The 17,892-nt window shown below is 44.1% G+C and overlaps 1 protein-coding gene across 1 annotated transcript in view; it reads left to right on the top strand.

The window, feature by feature from the left end:
- LOC144762795 (CD109 antigen-like) overlaps positions 1-17,892 on the top strand; it is a 628,126-nt gene that overhangs the window by 574,694 nt on the left and 35,540 nt on the right. Inside the window, exons 26-29 of the mRNA XM_078648065.1 lie at positions 2,519-2,690; positions 5,667-5,857; positions 16,679-16,834; positions 16,921-16,986. Coding sequence (XP_078504191.1) covers positions 2,519-2,690; positions 5,667-5,857; positions 16,679-16,834; positions 16,921-16,986 — 585 coding nt within the window. The remainder of the gene's footprint in view (positions 1-2,518; positions 2,691-5,666; positions 5,858-16,678; positions 16,835-16,920; positions 16,987-17,892) is intronic.

Raw genomic sequence — 17,892 nt, 5'->3', positions numbered from 1 at the left:
CCACTGACACTTGCGTAGCACCCCTCTCTGACACTCTCTTCCTCCTCGACATTCTTCCGCAATCTTCTAAGTAAATTAATTTAAGATAGAGTGGTTCTGCATTTGATTCTTTATCAGCATCTCTCGTTACTCTGACAGCATCCCGAGCTCTGCAGCATTCAGCAAATCTCTGTCTCTCTAACTAACTAAAGACTACCTCAATTATACCCTACAATATTCATGTTCCTCCCATTAATGTTTCAGTATCGTGAAACTACTCACTCTGATTGGACAGGCAAGGGGGGGATGATCATCACACCATGCTTATTTTTCATCTTAGTCTATCAAACAAAGATCCCACCCCTTAATTTTTATTCACAAGTCTTTATTCCCACCCGTATTCACATCTTATTAGACACAAAAGTATCATTTTCATGTATTCCCATTCATTCAGAGGACTTTGGAGCTGGTTCCCAGGGTATGTATCTTTTGCGTCCTTGGACTGTGTTCAAAAGTCACATCACTTCTTCTGGCTTAATCACACCACGCATGTGTGGAGGTCAGTTGGGTTATAGGCTCTGGATTTGTAGGAAAGGCCCAAATGCATACTATTAGGAAAGTCAGAAAGACAAATATTAATTTTTAAAATACAATGGTTTCAGTGTATACCACCTATCTCTACTCTAATCCCATTGCTTTATTAACGCCTTCCCTGCTTTGGCATTAGTAAAATAGCTCTTGTTAGTCAGCAAAGCAGATACTAAGCATGTGAGTGCTCAAACAGCCATTTTAATAGCGTCTGCGCAGGCGCATGAAATTCCCTCCAAGCGATAGCTAGTCATACTGCGTAGGTACAGTTGACGCATGCGCAATAAAGATTTCCCCTTACTATCCATTTTAGAATTTCGCTCGAGTTACTTATTAGTAAAACGTGTAGGCAAGCTGCTCTGTCTTTTATGTTCAATGTTGTGCGTATTAATTTACACAATAAGTGGTTAATACAATAATAGAAGTTAAATGAGAGGATTGCTTCCGAGCAAGTCTCTTTTTAATGAGTCCTTGCTCCATCAAGGCCTTGCTAGTATATCTTACCTTGGATGACAAGCTGCTGAGCCTGTATGGTGGACGACTCTAAGCAAGTAGAATTTCCATCGAGCGACCACAAGGAACTCCAGTCTATCAGACATGGACTGTATATAAGGTGTAAGATTGACTCTACATCACAAGAGTTAAGGAAATTTCAGACACTCAAGGAAAGTGCCTTCCGGTGATCTAACACAGTCGCTCTAGCTACATTTCCAGTATGCACCCAAATGACCAGTAGTCAACAGCTAACCCCTAAACTCGGTGGTAAAAACAATCATGACCTGAAGATTGCTAAAACACCCTTTTGACATTATGGAAGCCTAAGAGGAACTTTAAAGTTTCCTCTTTTGGTCTTAGACCTCAAGCTGTGACCGGTAATCCTAAAAACGATTCTCAGCTGTGCTAATTACAACCAAGCCAGGGAAATGATGCAACATATTCAATGTATTATGAAACAACGTCTATTTGTCCTAGTTTTCCCCTTGCTTTGGTTTCAAGCAAAACAGCTGAATGTGCCTGAACCAGTGTTTTAGAAACGGCACCAAATCAACCTATATTCACAAATGTTTACTGATTCCCAGAAATTAATGGGAGACATTCCACTGTAATTCATTTGATTAACCTGAAAAGGTCCCTCACACATCATGATCAAACTATCTTGCTACTGTAAAAATGTTTTTGAGTGTAAAAGAAAAGGAACAATTAGAAGAAATTTGATTTTGTCGATGTTCCTCCTGTCCTCGGACCCTAGAAAGTTACTGCTTTCTTTGAGCAAAACGTAAAGAATGTTCATAAACAAATTGCTAAACCAAAATAGCATAGTACAGCGGACTTTAACCAAGATGTCTTACTAGTTCTGTGTTTCCCTATTCCAGAAGAGTATTTTAATTACAAGTTTAGGCACTTTTCAGGATGTTGAACTCTTCTACAAAAGAGTTTGTTAAATTAGCACATACATTAAGTATTATTGAATCGCTGCTGATGATGTGTACTCTAGATATCCCCAAGCCTTGCACCATGCTGATTGTGAACAATGCCGGGCATTCGGTGGTTCATTGAAGCATTTTTGGAAGCTATTGGTTCGGTTTCCATATCCAGTATGGAAGAAGGATACGCTCATGACTGATGAGGTTGAGATTCTTGCAATAAGAAGTAGCTATCTCATCTTGTGGGCCTTGGACCCATTAGATATACACTCATCCTAACTCCGCATCAGCCACATCAAGTGAATCTGGGACAAGAAAAGTTTGAATGATTACAAATATGAAAGTATAACTTGGTGCCACGATTAAACTTTTGCTTTAACTTTTAACTTTATTGCCTTAAAATTAAGCATTAAAATGTAAAGCTAAAAATGCGAAATGTTATTAAGGCTTAATTGGCAGAATCACATAGAGCTTGATGCAGATGATGTACTTATAATTGACTACATTCTAGAACACATTCTTTTTAGAGAATCTACCAAAACCAAGTTGTTAAAGCCATAGGATTTCTTGAGAAGAAGTTTCAGGAAGGAATTGCCAGCAACTACACTCTGGCAGTGGTTACATACGCCTTATCATTGGTCAACAGCACCAACGCAAGCCTGGCTCTTGACCAGCTGAACGGAAGAGCAGAGAGATCAGGTATGAAGTCATATTTATCGATCAAAAATAAAATAATGAAAAACATTTGTGTTTACTTGTAAACAGAACTGTTTTCTCAATTGTTGTGTGCTATCTCATAATTGTTATTGTCTTTATATAGAAGCCAGCACATAGCAGTGAGCCATTACTTGAGTTATATGCATTTCACACTTTTATGGTATTCTGAATAGTTTTTGCATTAAGAAACCTGATCATTTGATATTTTGTGCATTTGACAGGGTTTGTCCATGTTTTGTGAAAAACAGATTTTAGAAAAATATTTCTGTGGCACCATAAACGTAATAAGCCACATCTGGTAGATAAACAGTATAAGCTCATACTTTAAGTTTTCATAAGACTGTAGGTGAATGTATGTTTATACTTGTCCTGCAGCAGCGAGTAATTTGTATTGTTATATGTGTCTAAAGGCTCCCCGGTCATTCTGTGGACATTTTGCGGTCTCACTACAGAGAGATTTAGCTGCCATTTGCAGACAGCACTGTAACCAATACTTTAAAATATGATTGGAGTGCACTTGGTCTTCCCCTTGCTAATGGTTGGATTGCCTATTTTATCCCTGCTATTGGTTCAAGGCTTTGCTACCTATCCTTGTGTTTATCCTAACGTTTGAGCATTTCGGTTTCACCCTTGTTTTTGTTGGATGAGTGCATTCTTCCACTGCTGTTATCAGAGAACATTTTTTTCTGTGTCATTCATGTTTCAACTCTCAATGCAATTGAACAACTTTATCGCTCTCTCATGCTTTACATTTCTTTACACTCTCCCACCTGTGTCTCGCTTCCCATCCTCCTGTTCACGTGAAATCTTTCTTGGATCCCATTCTTGCCCCTTCAACTAATCCCCAACTGCTCCATTATTCCTCACCACACCTTACATTATTCTTCACTCCACTGTGCTGGCATTAGCATAGCCATTTGCTGTGACCAGCGACCTTGGAATTATATTTTTTAAAAATGGCTGTCCTGCTGCATAGAAAGACAGTGTGGTGGTCATCTTGAAAGGCCACCAAATTGCTTCAAAGACATTGCCACATTATGCCAAGAGGCAACAAGGAGGCCATCTTGGAAGTATATATACACTAATGTTCCAAAATGTCTGGTTACAGTTATTGGTTTTGCAAATGCGTAAATTACAATTTTGGACGCATTGACAAAGTCAATAACTGTATCTTCATGCAACATGACTGATTGGCGTTGCCAGTGATTATTAAGTACTTTTTTGAAATCCTAAGATGGAAAACTAACATTTGAGATTGTTGTTGAGCACAATCGTTGAGCGGGTTTTTTCTGAGGGCCTTCCTCCATCCGGCCCCACCGTGTCCTTTTTTCATAAGGGGCCCCAATCTTTCAGAGTAACATCAGTAAATTCCGAAGAAGAGATCAACGATATAAAGTAATGGCTGCTGGGCTGCTATATTTGCAAACAATCTCAAAGGTGTGATGACATAAGGCATGCAATTGGTGATTTGTTTGGATATATCTCCTACTGTCTTTATTGCACATTAACCTTGGTTAATGGAAGTCTCTTCCTGAAATGGTGAACTGCTTAAAGTTACATTTAAGCCCTGCTGTGGTCGGGAGTAAACCTACCAACTCAATGAAGGAATGGCCTTAAGTGCACAAAGCAGACTGTCCAAGAAATGGGTCTAAGAATGGAAGCACGGGGGTGGAAAAGCTTCAAGTGTCGGGAAGCCTGTATTATATAGGTCACCATGGTCTCTACATTACTCTCCACGATTGTTGGAAAACTGCACAGAAATGGGGCAAAGGAAGTAAAACAGATTCTAAGAGATCTTCATGTTGAGATGGCCATTGATCATGGACTGAGAAACGTTTTTTTTCAAAAGCTGGGATCGTTAACAAATTTGACTGCCAAAGCCTCAATCTTAACCCTTCCGTTTCTGTGGCTTCTTTTCATTTATAATAGACTTCTCTTATCACCAACCACCCTACATAAAATGCATACCGGAATTCCTGATAGTTGTTGGCCACGCTCCCTTGCACACGCTGATTTAAGGAACCTATTATTCACATGCCTACACGTAGTTAACTTTTGGCAACAAGTCTGGTCGCAGACTAATACCATATTTCACACCTACGTTTCCCTTTCACTTGCCAATATTTTCCTTGGCAGCCTGTCTACAGGTTGGAATACAAAGGAAGCCCAAATACAAATGATTGACTTATTACTAGCAGTGACCTTTCAACAGAATACAGAAAACTGAAAGGATGCAGTTTCTGTGACTGCATTAGAGGTAGTGTCCTGGGGATCCAACAGCCTCTTGTATCTGCGTTTTGCATTCCCAGGGTACTATGGTAGTACAGCAGGAGTGGCAGGCCCTGGTGTGTCCCTTTCTGTAGTAAATGGTGTGATCTCAGGAGGATATTCCACCATCCTAATGGGGGAAGATACTGTCTTTGTGTCGGCATCCATGCCATATTACAGACACTGGAGCAGAGACAGCAAGGCTCTTCAGCATGCACTGTGAGTGAACATAGGGGTGGTGATCAGTTAGTACGCCCTCCGAACAGTGCCCCTTGGAGGGGGGCGGGGGGGCAATGGAGTCACTGAATGTCACCTGTAAGGGGATCCTTTACCCCTCGCCCTTTGAAAGTCAGGCCAGTTGTCAACTGCACAGTGAAAAGTGGACCAGCTTCTTTAAAAATCTGGTCCACTTTTCACGAATGAGCTGTGCATTGTATCACTGCTAACGCGCTGCTCTCAGTACAAGCAATCCATGCCTGCATTGGGAGCAGCATAATTTGCTGTGATGCGCTGTCCCAGTCTGAGCTCAGTGCTCTGAACTAAGTGTGCGCCACAGTGCAGAGTGGGACAGTATGCGGCATCCACAATGTGGCCACTGGAAGGTTATGCATTGAAAAAGCTATGGTTGCTGCAAAGGGTTAGTTTGATGATGTTTGCAAGGCTTACCTGTTTCATCTATTTACCTTTCAGGTGGATTGATGTTTTGGTTGTCCCCAGCAGCTGGTACAGCCAGCTACTGGCAGCCCCCGTCGACAGAGATTGAAATGGCAGCATATGCATTACTCGCGTGTGGACAACTGAAGAGAATCAATGAAGGCATTCCTATCATGAAATGGCTGAGTCAACAGAGAAGCCGTCTGGGTGGTTATTCGACTACGCAGGTGAGAAAACTTTTACAGTGTCCATAAATGAAATCACTTCCATTACAATCCATAATATTAACCCTGCACTTGTTTTAAACGTGACGCAGGATAATGGTTTGTGCTCTTCCTAAATGTGGCGAGAGATTTTGGGCCATATTATCAAGCCTGGGCGATAAAATTATCGCCGCTTTCTCGGCAGGAAACTGCCGCTAAAGTGGCGATAATGGGCTTGATAATAGGCTCTATGAAATTCCAATCAAAGCTCATGTTAGATGTCCTTCACATCTAACATGGGCTTCGATTGGAATTCCATAGAGCCTATTATCAAGCCCATTATCGCCACTTTAGCGGCAGTTTTCTGCCGATAAAGAGGCGATAATTTTATCGCCCAGGCTTGATAATATTGCCCTCTGTTTGTTATTTCTGTTGCATTACCTCTTTTACAGTTCTGTATTAATGCATAATGACACATCTTTCAGTAGTTTAAGCTCGTGACTCTCAAACACTTGCTGAGAACCTCCACAGGTTCAAGAACTGCAACTGCGCAGCTCTGTAGCTAGAAATAAAATAGCACATTCTAGGACCATAACAATTACGAATATTTTGAGCAACCCCTTTACGAGCTCATCCGTGACTGATTATAATAACTACTTTTCCCCAATCCATGGTATCCAGACACAAGCATTGTTGCTAATTGATAAATACTGATTCTTATAAATAGGAGCTATGCATATATTTTATGGTAAGATTTATTTATTAGATTTCTCAGTAATGCACAGTACAATTACATCCCCGGGCCCCACACGCCTAAGGACAAGGAAACACACAAATTGAAACATACAAACATACAGTGACAGTTCCATCGGCACATATGTCGGTCATCATCACATAATAGTCTGCGATGAGTACCATAGTCAGGATAGCCAGGTGTACCATCTGTCTCACTGAATGGGACTCAACGCTAGGTTCAAATATGTACGTATATAAAAGCAGTATGCACATAATGATTTACAGGTTTACCACTCTATAGTGATGAAGCGGAGGCAAACTGGAGTGAAAATGAGGTTCATTCAGTGAGTAGTACACAAAGCTGAACCACCCCAGGCACCTTGTCTGAAACAGTTTCATCTCTCTTTCACATTCAAAGTCCACCAACATTCTATAGAATGCCAGCACATTAAGAACGCAAACAAGGAACTCGATAAGCTGGCACAATGTTCTAGAGTCAAGCGGGCCAGCACACGATACCTCACACCAATATTACCGGGAAGTCAGACTGTCCAGGATGCACCCGCGTCGTCCAGATACCTATAAGCTATCAGGCTCCCCATGGAGTCCCGTAAAGTGGAAAGATATCAACAGTCCTAGTCCCTTCACAGCAAGCCCACCCCGCCATACTATGGAGGGTAGTGCTGAAATGGGATTGCGTATACTGCAACCGGATGAAATATAAGTGAGGGGCCTAGGTGCGGTGGCTGTGACAGCCACGGACCTAGACCGATGAGCATCCCTTCCTCTCCCATGTCGCCCCAGTGGTCGAATAGTCAGGTCATTTGGAGAAGAGGGGTGGTGGGAGGCTTTAGCCATCACTCAGGTCAGGCTGTAGTGGCATCGGGATCTGGGATGCCGGCGCTGATGTTGGAGCAATGTTGTAAGAGAGCTTAGAGAGGAGGAGGGGAGGAATGATGTATATGCCCTGTACTCGAAGCAGTCACTCAGGGCTAGTCTACATCCTGAACTCCCCTTGTTCATTGAGCTAACCCAGCAGCTGTGTATCGAGGAAAGGGAGTGGTGAGTGTACCCTGGTGCTTATGGGTCAATAATTTAAAGAAACGTCCCTAAATGGACTTAAACATTTGAAGAGGATTCAAATGTAGCCTGGCAGAACAATTTGGTCATTCATTTGGGGTGTGTAGGTGACGTTGAGGAGGGCCAGTGCATAAGGATGCATATTATTGCTGTCATTGGCACAGTCAACATCCTCCATCTCCAAGGAGAGCTGGCAACCTCAATGTCTGTAGTATAATGAAGTATGGCCAGTTTTGCAGATTCTACAAAAGGGTACAAGCTTGTATTATGCAATGTACGCCAGACCTCCTCCCAGTAATGTGGAGCCAGGGACAAGACCACAGTATATGGTATAAATCGCAGTTCGGTAGTGTGCAGTGCCAGCAGTGATCGTATGCAAACCTTTGTCTGACCTCCTAAAATGGATGTTTGTGCATATCTATGAGGTCCATCCTGTCTTTGTCTGAGCAGCGAGTGACCAGCCGTTCCTGCCAATGTATTTTAGCGGTGGTTTGAGTATTCAAAGAGTGTGCAGCGTCTATCAAAATCATATATAGGTTCGCAATTGTGCCTTGGATTGTCCCCAGGTATTAAGGTATTTCCTAATCGGATAGTGCCTAATCTGCTGGGGGCGGGTCCTAGTGCATTCCTCACATAGTATCGCAGGTGTCTACATCGCCATGCTTGCGAGCCAGAGAAGGCAAATACCACACAGAGCGCAGGGGAGGGTTTAAAGATTATGACGTCATATAGGTTGTCTATATCTCGTAGACTGCAGTCCTCCATATCATCCATCTGATAGTCTTCCCTCCAACCTTTGGCTCTGCTTTGGACCACAGAGGCATCTTTAGGTGCAGTGTACCATCTACTCCTACCATCCTATGAGTCCTTCCATGCCCTCCACATTGCCTATAACAGTTGTGGGCACACCCCTGGAGGAAAGGCTTATTCCATATAAAGTATGGTTAGATCTGGTGTCACTTGCATGAGATACCTCTCCATGAAACCCAGTGCGGCTGTTGCTCAGTGTCCCCCCTATAGGTGCACAAGGTGTGAGAGCTGGTGTGCCAATCAGGGCACGAGTCGGGGGTCCACGTGGGTGGTCGACGTCCCTCCACTTCTTTCACAAGGTGGATGCCGTCCACCCTGCCAAAAAGTTGGACCCCACTAAAAAGATGCTGAATTCGTCCCAGTGTAATTTCCAAACACTGGGACACATTCTGCAGCGCCTGCATGTTGTTGTCTGCTTTCGATCACAACAACGTGCAGGTGGGGACAGGACTCTCTTATTTCTGACTCCTGCTGGCCTTAACAAAGGCCGAGTCTCAGGGGTCATCAGGCCTCCTTTTGTTGGAGTTTCCTGGCTGGTAGCAGTCAGGAGCCTCACACCTGATGCAAATGCAGCAGAGGGGAAACTAAGGCTAGCAACTTGTTAGATCTTCACACATACTTAAGAAAGGCAGCTTTTCACTTTGTTCAGGCTCTGTTTAGGAGATTTGCATGCACTGAGAACGTCAGATGTGTTGATCTTTCCCAGTATTTGCACAACATAAATAGCATTTATATACGCTTACTACCCTGGAGGAGGCGTTGTAATAATGTTGCCAGCATGCATTTTCCATGGTTTGAGTTGGGGTTTACTGCCTGCTCACACAAATAATTTTCTTTTACCTCTTAGGCTGGTTAACGGAATAGTAGCGATTATGATCTTGAAAAATCACTCTATCAATATGGGTTTTGGAATTAATAAATACATTATTTCAACGTCACCAAATGGAATTTTTTGGGCAAATATTGACCTCATTTATTATAGCCTTGATCTTTGAAAATCGGAAACAGTTACATACCAAAAATGTAGCTAAATAGAGGTGCTCTCCCCATCTTCATCCCTTGCACTCAACCACAGAGCGAAAATTGCAGTGCAGACCAAATTAACAAAGTCATCGTCAGTTTTGGACACCAGTGGTTGTAAGTTATCCACAACCATTCTGTCCAGGTCTCTATTGAACACGATCCCTAAGTACTTTAGTTCCGTTGTTTTCCAAGTGAAGCCAAAGCATTGTCTGCGCATTAGTCTCAGCATTTAGTGATGGGGAGGGCCTCACTCTTCCACCAGTTGATCTTATATCCCAAGAATTAAGAGAAAGCATCCAGCAGTGACATAAGGGCAGAAACTGAGGCAGGAGAATGACATCAGCATAAGTTTGCACACTCTGTTAGGGTTAGCTATATCGTTCATGCTATCCTGATGCCTGATAACAGAGGATAGAGGCTCCAGCGCCAGCAAGAACAGGAGGAGGGACAACGGACACCCCATTTGCTGCCTAAATGAGAAGGTGCAGGACATTAAACTACTGCAATCTATTGGGATGCTGAGATTAGAGTGACCAGGAATGCCGGGCCAAAATCAGCCCGATCCACGGTAAGGAAGAGATTACCCCAAATGCCTTTTCAGCATCGAGCGATAGGCGCATTTTATCATCTGTGTCCTTCCAAACCTCCAAAGTAGATTCGCCAGCATTCGCATGTGGTCTTTGGATGAGCGGCCTGGCACAAAGAACCGGTGTTATTGTTTGCTAATTCAGTTTGCAGAATTCTGTAGGGAATCTATCTTCTCCCAGGGCTTTGTTATAGGGCATGTCAGAGTAGTCAGTCAGTCAGTCAAGAGTAGATAGTGTTATCTCATCAAACAATATTTCCCCCTCTAGAATCTATCTGTCTGGCTCCAACAGGGTGGGAAGGCGGACATGTTCCAGAAATGCAGCGTCCCGTCCTGGCAGGGTGAGGTGCTTTTGCACTTTAAAGGACAGCTAGATAGAGGATGAAGGTGTACACCATCTGCAGCGGGTGTGTGACCGGTGCACCAGAACCATCGCTGATTGCCGGTATAGCTAGGTGGGCTTCTCACTGATGGAGCTGTGCTGCTATCAGCCTTCCACCTTTTCTCCCTGCTCGTGGTGTCACCATTTCAAGTGAAGCTGGGAATATTCCACCTAGGAGGTGAATAGAACGTTAAAGTGCATTTTAGCTCACTCAAATTGGAGCAGAAGTGGGAGGAGGATCAGTGTATTGTTTGGTCAATGCCTGTATCTCTGATTCTAGTTGTTTTTGTTTGTCCAGTGAGGCACATTTGGTAAGGAGACAGACTAGTGCTGTCTCTTCCCAAGACAAAAAGTTGTTTAAAAACGATTTTCACTTTATGTGTTTACTGTCTATGCCTGTGGCTGCTACAGTTAAACATTGTAGTTTTAGCCTGCCTGTAATTGCATATTTTATCACCTGTGTTGTGTTTTAAATGTGTGGTTTTCCCTGCCCATGATTGCCTCCATTTAGAGTGTTGAATTGTGGGATTTAAAGTCCAACCTCTGTAGTTTGTCCCTCTCATTCCTTGGTGACAATTCTGTCTTTCCTCCAAATTTCTCCTTTGCTCTGTGCTAAGACCTGTATGTAAAAACAGTGCACTCCCAGCCACCATGTTGTGTTCACAAGCCACTGAAACCACCCACCCTGCCTCCACCCCCAGCAACAGGTATTTTTTTCTACATGTATTAAAGCGTGTGTCTTCCGAGGGTGAAAATATGTGGCCATCAGGGTACAAGTTCCCCAGGGTTGTTAAGTCTTACTTCGCCAAGGTGCGCTGCACCAGTCGCGCCGACGTGATGGAAATTAACCAAGGATTAATGACAGGTAGGGCAGAGGAACATAACCTCTCAGTTCCAGTGATCCGGTACAGTTTATGCCATGCCCAGGTCGTGGAGGATACAGTCTGAATATCTAGCGGGTCTCTTGGAGGACCCACGGGCAGTAAAGCAGAGAATTGTCCGGGAAGTACCAGGTCCCTCTCAGGTCTCGGATATGGGATACGGGCATCCGGATGATACCAGTGATATAAATAGCTACACTGTGCCACCAAATAATAAAGCTGAAAATCTGGAAGATTATAACCCCCTCTCTCATATGGCAATGTGAAGACTGCCCATCGAACTTGTGCATGTTTACCACCCCAAACTGAACGCCTCAGGAGAGTGTGCTGCAAAAGTGATTAGTGAGAGGAATCGGTATGTTGTTGAATAAATATAAAAATTTGGGGAGGACAACCATTTTAATAATGGCGACTCAGCCTGCCATCGACAAGGGCAATTTTAACCATTTCTCAATTTGAGCAGTGAGCGTGTCTATTGCCCTACCATAATTAAGACTGAGAATCTGAGCTGTGTCTAGGTGAACGTGTATGCCTAAATACTTTACCAAGTATGTGCACCATTCAAGGGGGAACTCAAGTTCCCATGGTTGTGTGCTAGTTGTCAATGGAAATATGACCGGTTTGTGCCAATTTATGCCCAGTCCTGAGAAACTGCCAAACCTGATGATTTCTCAAATCAATTCGTTTAAGTTATCCTGGGGGTGTCTAACATTTAATATTGTGTTGTCTGCATATAGTGATACCAATAGGGGGCCGGTGTTGAATTGCAATACCCTATGGAGATGCTTCTCTTGGAAATTATGTATGAGTGCAAATGGACAAGAAAGAGTACCATTTAAAAGCAACCGGGCAGCCGGTTTATTATATAATAGAGCTGTTGTGACGATAAAGCCCATGTGCATTGTAGAGAGAAAACAGGACCATTCTAGGGAGTCGAATGCCTTTTCTGTGCCAACAATATGGCGGCGGCGGCCAGGATGGAAGGGTCAATCCGGTGGATGAATGAGAACAGTGTGCGGAGATTCAGGGAGGTGGAGCGATGTGGCACAAACCTGGATTGAGCTGGGGAGATTATAAATTGCATCAATTGGGACAGTCTGTTGGAGATAACCTTTGCTAATATTTTATAATCTGAGTTTAGAAGGGATAATGGACGATAAGAGCCGCACTGTGTAGGGTCTTTGCCTGGCTTAGGAAGCAGAATTATGACCTCCTCGCGTAGAGTAGTGGGTAGAGTCTGCTGTTCAAGGGCCTCTGCATAGAATTCAGTGAGTTTGGGAGCTAAGATATCTTGTAACGTTTTTTAGAATTCCCCCATAAATCCATCAAGCCCTGGTGCCGAGGAGCCCCGAATAGTGTCTATGGCAAGGAGCACATCAGCAACGGAAATGGGTTCAGCTAAAAAGTCCTGCATGTATTTTTCAAGATATACCAATGCGACTTCGCCCAAGTAGCTCTCTTGCGCTGCTTTATCATCTCCAATAGTAGATGAGTAGAGTTTGGTGAAGAACCTCAGAAAGCTACTCTGAATGTCTATTGTGGTGGTGTAATTGTGTGTATCAGAGTCTCGCAGTTCAGTAATGTATGTCTTGTGATAAGGTGGGCGCATCAGTTGAACAAGCACATTACCAGGTCTCTCTCCCTCTCCGTACCATCTGGCCGTCTGGTATTTTCCCAGAAATAAAATTTCCCTATCTGCCGTGTCTCCGAAGTCCTTTAATAGCACCAATCGCCTCTGTTCATATGTAGGTGTAGATTGTTGTGCATTGTCCTCATCTAGCATTTTGAGGGCTTGTTCAAGTCTCGCCAATTTGTTATGTAGATCTTTAGGTACACCGGGATGTTTCGCAATGCATGTGCCCCTGAGAACCACCTTGAACCCCTCCCACAGGACCGCCCATGAATCTACCGAGCCAGTATTTATATCAAAGTAGTCTTTGATGACATCGTACAACTCAGCATGAAATACCTCATCCTGCAATGCGTAGTTAGGGAACCGCCATTGGCACTCAAAGCCGTCTGGGCGGGGGAACTGTAACTGCAATTTCACCGGGGAATGACCCGAATAGGTCCGAGGGAGAGACTCCACCTGCGAGCACCAGCCGTAATAGTCCGGCGATAGCAGCCAAAAGTCAATCCTTGTCCATGTCTTGTATTGGCCTGAATAGTGTGTGTGTATTCTGTCATGTTTGGGTTCCGTTTACGCCATACGTCCAATAGGGAGAACCGATCGCAGAGCTGCAGGAGAGCACGTCTAGCTCAGGGTTTAGTGTCTTGTGTCCCTGAGGTACTGTCAGCGATTGGGTCGGGGAGTATGTTAAAATCCCTACCAACTATCAAAGTCTGTGGGTCAAGTTTGTCGAGCTGTGAAGACATCATGAAAAAATTCTGGGGCATCTACATTAGGGGCATATATGCATAATAGTGTAAGTTTCCTACCAAACAGGGTCCCAGCAACTATTAAATAGCGTCCATCATAATCTTGTTGACAGGCACTTAAGCAGAATGGAACTGTACTGCGTATTAAATGGATTTCCCCCTTGCGTAGTTACTATAATTTGCAAAATATCTATTCACCCCCCAGCTATACCCAAAGTGCGCCTTTTCATTCTTGGGGAGGTGAGTTTACTGTAAAAAAGGTGACATCTACCTTGTGTCGTAATAAATAATGAAGAACCTGCCTCCGTTTTCGAGTGTTATTTAAGCCCCTCACATTTCATGAGAGCAGGGTGACACCCGATGGACCCTCAACATTTCCAAACTTGGTCATCTAACTGGTGTGATGATTCTGTAAGTGTTGACAGTTTACTACTGAAATTAGTGATTGGCCTGGAGTGCTGCAACCGAACAATAAGGACTAACTTATTAATGAAGTTACCCACCCTCCACCTAGCCGAATCCCACCCAGGGAAGGGCCATACCCCAAATGAAAATACATGTGGGATACCAGATATCTTTACACAGAAATTACGTTCCCAATAAACAGTACACCAAGGTGGAATGAACCATACACAAAGGATACACCATGGGGGGGCAGCAACGCCCCGGCCAGTCTACAGAAGACTGAAATATCAAAACAAAATTATGTAACTTGTTCCTGCAAAATGAAACATAAGATCATGCAATGGAAGATAGTCCGATCATCCTGTGCCAGCACTCGAGAACAGTTCCGCGCTAGCATCTAAGCCACTGTGTGGGGGAGAAGGTCTCCACCCAGCCCTGCTCGCAGGAATGTTTTTCTGTTTGTATATCCAGCAAAACTCCTGCACCTCCGTCGGGTTATCAAATATGCGAGCCCTGCCATCTACATCAACTTTCAGCCTTGTAGGATACAGCATACCATATCGTAGACCCAAATTTCTCAGGGCGGCCTTGACACCATTGAATTTCCTCCTAGCCTGTTGTACCATGGCAGTAAAGTCAGGATAGAAGGACAGTTTGGAGCCTTGCCAGTCTACTTCTCTTTTTTCTCGCACCAGGCGGAGAATTGTATCCCTGTCATGAAAGTTCATGACGCGTGCTACGATGGGTCTTGGAGGAAGACCGTGGTTGGGATGAGGGCCCAGTGATCTATGCGCCCTCTCTATGACAAAGCCAAACAGACCCAACAGCATGGTTTCAACAAACAGATTCATGCGGCCAGTGGGAGTTGTCTCGGGGACGCCTAGGATGCGTACGTTGTTTGGGCGACTGCGCGCTTCTAAGTCTTCATTTTTGATGGCCACTCCCTTAAGAATGCGCTCCACTCACTCTAGGCATTTGGCCGACTGTGCCGTTCCATCTTTGATATCTGAAATGCGGGCCTCCGCCACATCCAACCTTCGATCATGCGATTGAACCTTAGCGTGAAGGATGGCGATGGTGTTGTTGAGGGAATCAAAGCGACTGTCTAGCAATGTAAAGCCCGCGCGCATCTCTTGGAGCAGTGAGTGAGCAGTGTCAGTGGATCCGTCACCTAGCACTGGACCTTGCGCAGATTCTACCAAGGTGGAGGTTAGCTCCTGGGTAGTGTCCTGCAAGTTTTCCGAAAGGGAGTATCCTGTCTAGGGTCCTGGAGGCCCATGCCACAGAAAACATAACTGCCACTTCCCACCAGGTGGCAGCGGAAGTTGCCAGGGTGAACCTGTCTCCCCTCTGTGGCGCCCGCTGGAACAGTCAGCCACCCTAAGCCCCTCAGTGCCGAGGCAAGATGGTGAGCAGGCAGTCCGGGCGCACGCTGTGGTAATACTGCTGGATGTTACCCCCCGCTGCAAGTGCCGGCTATACTAGAAGGAGGGGGAGGCACACTCCGGCTTCGCTGGCCGTGTCGCACTGCTGTGGCCAACAGTATACAGCAGGCACCCCTGGAGGTAGGAGGCTAGGTGCCAGTGAATGTGGGTGATATAGTACAGCGCAAGGGCCAGCTTACAACCAGGCATGGGAGCCTGACTTCCGGGTTGCGCTGCTTTCTCTAGCGAAGTGCGGAGTAGGCTCCCGCCTTTAACTGAGCACAACTGCGGGGTGGGCTCCCGCCTCAAGGAACACAGAATGCGGGGTGGGCTCCCGCTCATGGAGTGGCATGCTTGTGACTGCGCACTACTTTAAAACAAGCATTTGCAATACAATACCACTTGCATTTACACAAGACTTATTGCATTACAAATGGGAGTGCTGGTGTTTAAGAAGGCAAAAACGGGAGTTGGAGGGGTGATGAGGGCGAGAAGAGATGAACTGCGGAAGGGGGTGGGGGGACACAGGGCATAAAATAGTGTTTGAGTAAAGGGGCCAATAGCCAAGGAAGGATACAAATGACAAGATGGCCATCAGGAGGAGGGACTCCTCCTGATGCCTAAACCCAATCAGAAGGAAGCATTTAGGATGCAAGCCAATCAAAAGGGTGGGAGGAGATTGGGCGGAGCTTCCAGAAAACTTCCACGCTATAGTATATACTGCATGTCTCAAAGAGGCAGCGCAAGTGCTACCTAGGCGAGAACTAAAAATGGCATCCTCATCAAATGGCTGTGTTGAAATGGTCACTGCATTTACACTTCATAACACAAAACGAACGCTCTATGTAAATTCTTTCAAAAGAAAAAAATGATGCTTAATGGACTATTGCTAGTACATAATCTTGTATTGCCTCAGTCGGTCAAAAACAGTCATTCTTAAGGTGACTGTTAAACAGAACTTGGATCGAAGTGGTAAGTCACAAGTGATCCATGAGGATTTCATATAAAAGTTGTCAGAAAAGCTGAGAAAACCAAATGTTGGGGGTCAGTTGAAATGTGAATTGCAACATTTAAAATGTACAGTTATCTGGTAAGATAGTGTTAATATTTAATGATCATGGGTTTTAATATTTTTTACAGGATACCATAATGGCTCTGCAGGCATTATCTGAGTTTGCGGCGCTGTATGCATCGAGCGACTCTTCTCTCAGCGTTACTGTCACTGGGCCTGGAACCTTTGTCCCAAAATCGTTTCAAATTAATTCTGCTAATCGCTTGGTGCTACAAAGAGCGGAGGTAAAATATGTCACTATGGTCTAGCTTAACTATAGCGAGAAAATGTCTTAAAAGTGACTCTGACCATATTTGTGTTTATATTTTAGATACCCGTGTTTCAGCCATTTGCAATCAACGTTACAGCTGTGGGTAATGGACTTGCTATTTTCCAGGTAAAGATGCATACAAATCATAATTTGTTGCTATAATTCTCCCTGCTGGGTAATTTGTATCCTGGTCGTCATGTATATTACACCCTTAGCGGAGACCATTACCTCTTGCAAATTACTTGCAGATTTCATAGCTTTTTATAAGATTTCTCCGGCCATCCTCCGCCCTCAAACCCACCAAAAGGCACCTAAGATGTGTAAATAGTTGAAGTGTTTTTTTAGTGCTCAGGACAGCCATCTGATTACTCGAGTGTTTTAAAGAAGAACAAAATACCATGAATAGTATTACACAAATAATAGCGCATGAGTAAAGGCAGTGACTCTTGAAATATTGTGGCTATTCTTGGCACAGACTTGCCTACTCTGAAATTCCTGAACTGGCATAATGGTGGTAATTATTGAAACTCTGCTAGCACTATTGATGCAATGGTGCCCAACCCGGTATACTGCTTTCAGTGGTGTAATATAGGCAATTACATGTTTTTACCATGACTACTACAGTCCGAGTCCTATGCTCTCAAAATTGGTGTAGCCCATCTGCATCTAGCTATGCACTCACTCTCACCCACTCATCCAGCCATTAAACTCAGCCTTCACGCACTCATCCATCCATGCTATTAATTTCTCATTATTTTGCCTTGCAATTAGTTAATTTACTCAGTTATCCACCCATGCTCCTATTCTCACATTCACCCACTCAGTCTACATAATCACACACACAAACTCTCTAGTCAACAAAGAAGCACTTTCAGTTATAACATTGCCAGAACTATTGCTGTGCCAATGCTTTGCTTTCCATTTTTGGACACTTTATTGGAATATGCCTGCAATGTAATGTAATAGTATTTTGTAAATTAATAGACCTAAAGCAGACAGCTATGTGCTTTAAGGTCACACGTTCTGATAGAT

This window comes from Lissotriton helveticus, chromosome 6 (assembly GCF_964261635.1).
Source record: "Lissotriton helveticus chromosome 6, aLisHel1.1, whole genome shotgun sequence".
Taxonomy (NCBI): domain Eukaryota; kingdom Metazoa; phylum Chordata; class Amphibia; order Caudata; family Salamandridae; genus Lissotriton; species Lissotriton helveticus.
Note: the sequence above shows the minus strand (reverse complement) of the source record. Positions and strands in the feature narration are given on the sequence as shown.